This window comes from Schistocerca gregaria, chromosome 2, assembly GCF_023897955.1.
Source record: "Schistocerca gregaria isolate iqSchGreg1 chromosome 2, iqSchGreg1.2, whole genome shotgun sequence".
NCBI lineage: Eukaryota > Metazoa > Arthropoda > Insecta > Orthoptera > Acrididae > Schistocerca > Schistocerca gregaria.
Window position 1 is genome coordinate 697,761,054 of NC_064921.1, and position 6,000 is coordinate 697,767,053.

Here is a 6,000-nt window from a genome sequence, read left to right on the forward strand (position 1 = left end):
TCATGTGTGCAAATAGATATCACAGGTGTCCTCTCTCATATGAAAATTAGCTGATATAGTGAGTAATAATTATCTTAGGACAGCTTACTTTGGGCTTTTTCTGTCTCACATATCTTACAGGCTGTTGCTATGTGGTCACCCATATCATGTCAGTTATGTAGTACTTATTCAGAAAAGAGGCCACAAATAATTTGTAAATTTGGTTCAAGGGAACACTGCCGCCCTTTATTCGAAAAGATCAAAATACTGACAGTGGTAAACCTCTATATCGATGTATCACTGATAGATGCTAAAAACAGACTAACAGAGTTAACACCAAAGAGAAAAAAACATATCAGAGTTAACACCAGAAAGAATATTCACTGTCATGACACTGTAAACAAAAAGAGTATTGACATTCTTAGGCATAGGCTGATGCAAATAGGCAACTTTCACAAAGTGAACTGTCCGAAATTATTTAATAAACTGCCATATTCTGCACTCGATACACCTCTCATAATTTTACAAGAAAGTTGTATAATTGGTTAATAAACAATCCATTCTGCAGCTGAAGAGATTTCTGGGATACATTTAATATAGAAGTTAAGTTTTGTGGTTATAACTGCAATTCTGTACAACTGATTAAAGTAGGATTAATATAGTGTTTGCTGTTGTTTCATATCATCATTGCAAAGCCCATTCCACTACATGTGGCCAATGGCAAATAAAGAATCTGAATCCAAACAACAGGAATTTTATCATTGTGACAATCTCCTACCTTTCCTCCCTTATCTTTTCACCTATGAGTTGAATTAATATATTTTTCTCACTCATGTCAAGGTATAGACCATGCTTTATGTATCCCTGCCTCCCAATAGCAGCAACTGTTGCAGCACAGCTGCGAGCCCTGCTCGAACTGAGTAGCGGTCTGATCAGTCCCTTCTTAACATGACTGATGGAATTGTTCATTGAGGCTTGATCCTGCTGCTGCAGAACTTGAGTGAAATCTGTATTTATGTGTGAGGTTGCTGCACACAGCTTATCCTGGCCACTCCTGATGCTATCTTCTCCATTTTCCACCAGCCAGTTGCTTGCTCCTCCAAGTATTAATACCTGTTTGTCCTTACTCAAATTCTTAGTGCATACAAAACATCTATACCTGCCAAGGGTAGCACAAGACTTTACAATATTTGTGGTCTGGCACCCTGGTTCAAGTTTTTCCTGCAAATGTTGGCCTACACCTCTCCCATGATTGGTACCAAGCAGTAAAACATTTCTTTTTTTGTTCAACATCGTTTCTGATCCATATCTTAAATTATTATAATGGTTTACTGTGTCCTACTTTCTTCAACAGCTGAAAAATAATAGGCTTATCTGTTATCGAGTTCAGCAATAGCAACAGAAGTATGCAAACTACACCCTTTTCACCTCTTTCCTGTAATCTTATCCCCCCCCCCCCCCCCTTACTGCTTAATTCAGTGTTCAAGGCCTCTGTCTCTCTTTTGGTTCTTTCATCTTCCTGTTTTTAAATATAACCTATATATCTGTAGGAGAACCTCATTGGGAATTCCTTCTTCTGTCCCACTGCAGTCACCTGCAGTGAAACTGCAATTCACAGCCCCCACACACCAATCATGAACTATTAACTAACTTGCAGCAGCATGTACATTTGTCACCCAAAGTCATATTATTGTATATAATTACACATATATATACAATGTGCTGGGCTAAAATGTCTTTTTTACAGTATGTGACTACTGGAATGCTCTTAAGCTTAGCATTTGCCAAAAAGAGTTTTATGAAACAATTAACCTGTAGCCCAGCATTTCTGCCATTATTTGTGATTTAACTCATCATTTGGTGCCCTCATATTCGAATATACAGATTTCTTGCTTGCGCTTAACAGTTTTTACCTGATGTGGCACTTCATTACTGAGGCAACATGCTTATGCATTTCAACAGTTCATGCTAAAATCAATCTTGATAGATATTGTCTCTCCATGGCCACATCTCATATTTGAGAAAGTCTTAAGCAATAAATGAAATGGATATATTCTGTGGATTACCATTTATTTGACACAATCGGAATATTTTACTGCTTCTTTTTTTAACATGATAACGAAAATGATAAAATCAAACTAATCAGTTTCAATATAACAAAAACATACAATCTACTTATCACACAATTTCTCTCTCTCTCTCTCTCTCTCTCTCTCTCTCTCTCTCTCTCTCTCTCTTTCTCTGACAGTTTCTCTCTTCAAAGTAGTAAAAAGTAATAAGAAACTGTATTATAGGAAGGTTCATGTTTGTTTAGCTGGGCCAGCCAGTGTAACATGCTTTTTCTGTGCTTTTCCTAAAGCATTCTAGATGAATACTGAAATTATTCTAGTTTACAAGCCAGCTCCTATCTCATTCCTTACTGATTATCAAGTTTTATGAAATAAAATAAATTATTGTGTAGAATTTTTGTTATCAATGTTTTTATTATGGCATATAGTAATTCATAATTTTCATGTTTTTATTTGAAAATTTTTCCACATGTATAATGACTTGTTCTATGATTAACCAACATCACAGATGCCCATTGAAGAAAAATAAACAATACATGATACTGTACTGTTGCTGACACTAATGTTCTGACTAATTTTAGATTTAATGTGTAGTGGTGTTAATACAGAGTTGTTAACCATACAGATTCAATTATATATAACAGAGTCCATAAAATGTGCATTTAATAGTATAATCACAAGACTTTTTCTTGATAGTTGACTGTCTGTTCAAGGATGACTTTTTGTTTGTCAGTGAAATTTGTAACAGACACTAATTGTGTTTCTCAAATTCTTTATAATGCTTCTCACTGTCAACATGACATTGTGATTACTTCTTACGCAAAACTACAGCCAGGATTTGTTGTTGTTTTACAGGAGGATCTCCAGCCACTTCCACTGGACTACATCCCAGCTATTACACTGGCTTTCAAGGGTGCATCAGTAATGTGAAACTATCTGATAGGTTTATAAACTTTAGAGACTACATTACAGACAATAAGTCATCTTTACGATTTTGCCTCAGCACTGTATCGTAACACATGCTTCAGCTTCATGTCTGTGACATGATGTGTAACTATTTGATCTTGCAATAGCATGAACAGTCTCTGAGATTCACGTACCATTGGAGTATGTTTATTGCTATATGATCAGAAACATTGTTCCTAAAACAGTCTCTAAAATGTACTATTAAGAATGATGGCAAATTACTCAGATGAACTATCTGACATGACATGAGAAGGATAAATCTGAAGAAACTGTTTTGTAAGTTTACTAACAGAACATATATTTCCTCAGGGTGTTCACTACATGAGCTCAATATGTGTAGTTACTGATGACATGAACTCTTATTGCTCATTTATGAAGATTTGATTGTTGCTGTACAAATTTGTATTATGAAACCAAAAGGAACATGACGGAAACTATGAAACTTCCATTCGTGTGATTTCTGAATATTTATAGGCATTCCATTTGCAAAACAAAAACTAATGTAAGAAATAAATGTAAGCATTTCCCAGAAACCACACTTTTAAGTTACACAGTTAGATCTTAAAGGGCTGGAAATAGATACAGAGGGGATGAAAACTAAAGAGTTTAAGATTTCGGCTCCTTCTGTTGAAGGGAATCCTAAGCCTATTGGTGTAATTAATCCTGGTGTTTGAATGACCCACAAAAGTCCTCTGATTATACATGCAGAAATTTGTTTAATTCGCCTCTTCCATAATTTAGTAGAATTAGTTTTATGACTTTAAAATACACAGAAAATTCAGTTTTGAAGTGAGAGACCCAGTTTCTGTGGAAGTGATTCTCATTCCAAATACTGTCAATATGCAATAAGAGTAAATTGAGATTTTCTGAGAGATGTCAGTTTCTCTGTAACAGCTTCATATCAGTCAACTATCTTAGAAATATCAGAAAAGAGCAGGATTTGTTTCAGCAGCAACAGGTTTTTTATATCATAAAGGGAGCTTTTTTCTAAATGTTAAGAAAAAGTATATATTTATTTAAATAAGATGTAATGTTTCACTGCAAAATATTTCCATTTTTTCAATTCCTTATATTATTTTTGTAATGTGATTGTGAAGGAAAGGAACTGGACAGTGTGGAAGTGCAGTAAATGTGTTAAAATGTCATGTGCCATAGAAGATGCTACAATCAATGTGTGTGTGTTCATTGCATTACTAGATGTAAACTTATTCTACTCTTTCTTCCAGTAGTTACAGCAAGGTTTCAAAATGTATGTTGTAAATGAGACAGAGAAATGATGTCTGGCAATATACAGAACTTATGAAAATAAAATTAAATTTCCTGGCCTTTTAATCAACATTTCTGTGTGTTATACACACAGACTGTAAAAGAGAAGTGAAATGTACATAAAAAATTAAAGCATTTATTTGAGAGATACTGTTACAATATAGAGAAGACTAAATGATTAGTTACAGTTGGCCTCCCAATAGTTTGGTTCTTAGATTGAGAACATTATTTTAATTCAAGTTCGAGGTATCTGTAATGAAAAGTTCAATAAGAAGGGATTAAAGACTATATGAGTGAGGAAATCATAAGCTTGAAAGGAGAATTAAATAGGCCTAAGCAAATGGTAGATAACTGAAAACGACTGAAACAACAAAATATATATATTAGAAAAAGAGATAATGAGAGACTGTGGAATTTGAGATAATGAGAATGGGAAACACTGAAAAAGCCATCTACTAGGCACTGGATTGATTTGAACTTGCAATTAACTATACTACAGCCACATGTTATTTGTACAGTCTACACTGTAAAAGCGAGTAATATGTCTACAGAGTAATATGTCTACAGAATGAACAGTAGCTTATGTGGTCTCTTCAAGTCAGTTATCAGTAACAGAGAGAACTGATTTAATGCTGAACTTTGAGATACTAACATATATAAACTGAGAACGGTCTATTGAAGCATTCTGAAATCTTGCCATTAGTTCTCAAAATTTACATTAAGTGTTCTCCTATCTTCCTCCTTTACACTCATATCTGTTCTCTTTTCCTCTCTGATCAGTTTATTTCTGAATTTAGTAAAACCTAAAAACTTAGATGTATAATTATTGCACAACACTGCCAATTGTTTATAATGGTTGATATAATGACAGCAAATAAATTGTATGTTTCTGTACAAAGTATGGCAATCTAAAAATATATAACAGTGTGTATGTTATAATAAGAACAAACCAAAATGTAATATTAGTTTCATCTTTATATAAAACTGGCTCAGTGTAAATGATTTTATTGTGTTCTTTCTTTGCTAGAGGGCAATTTTTTTGCATCATACCATATATCATCTGTGTACAGTAATGTTCATTGAATTCTATGTGACACAAAAATCATGTAAAAATTTGTAAATATTGTAAACAATGTACAAAAGAGGATACTCATTGTTGAAGTATGTTTTGTAAAAATAAATAGTATAGTTATTTATTAAAGTGATGTTACCTTTTAACATACAGCACTTCATGACTGAAAATTTACTTGAAAAAACTGAACTCATTAAAATCAGCTGATTTATGATCATATCTCTCTAAATCTTACATTGTTCTACATATTTTGCTTTGAGACAGTGTAAGAAAGATGACAAAACATTTTTATTTTTCCACAATTTATTTTTGTTTTCATGTAATTCAGTGATAACAAGAAAAAAAAATTCATCTAACCTGCAAATTGGAATATTTACCATGTTCTTAAATTGCTGCTGGAAAAAGTTTGTTTGTTTGTTTGTGTGTGTGTCTATGTGTGTTGTGTGTGTGTGTGTGTGTGTGTGTGTGTGTGTGTGTGTGTGTGTGTGTGTGTGTGTGTTCTTTTTTTTTGCCCAATACGCCTACTAAAAGCGAATTCCTTATCCTATCACTGCATCAAAGGAAGACAAGCAGCAAAACTATTAGACAGGACGCCACAATACTGAATATCGGATCATTCACAGATGAAAGATCTTCCACGTCATCCAC

General features: G+C 33.7%; 1 protein-coding gene across 1 annotated transcript in view; it reads left to right on the plus strand.

The window, feature by feature from the left end:
- LOC126335939 (agrin-like) overlaps nt 1-5,489 on the plus strand; it is a 366,195-nt gene extending 360,706 nt beyond the window's left edge. The window contains exon 27 of the mRNA XM_049999415.1: nt 2,904-5,489. Within this exon, the coding sequence (XP_049855372.1) occupies nt 2,904-3,064 (161 nt within the window). The 3' untranslated portion in view covers nt 3,065-5,489. The remainder of the gene's footprint in view (nt 1-2,903) is intronic.
- Nucleotides 5,490-6,000: the final 511 nt, after the last annotated feature.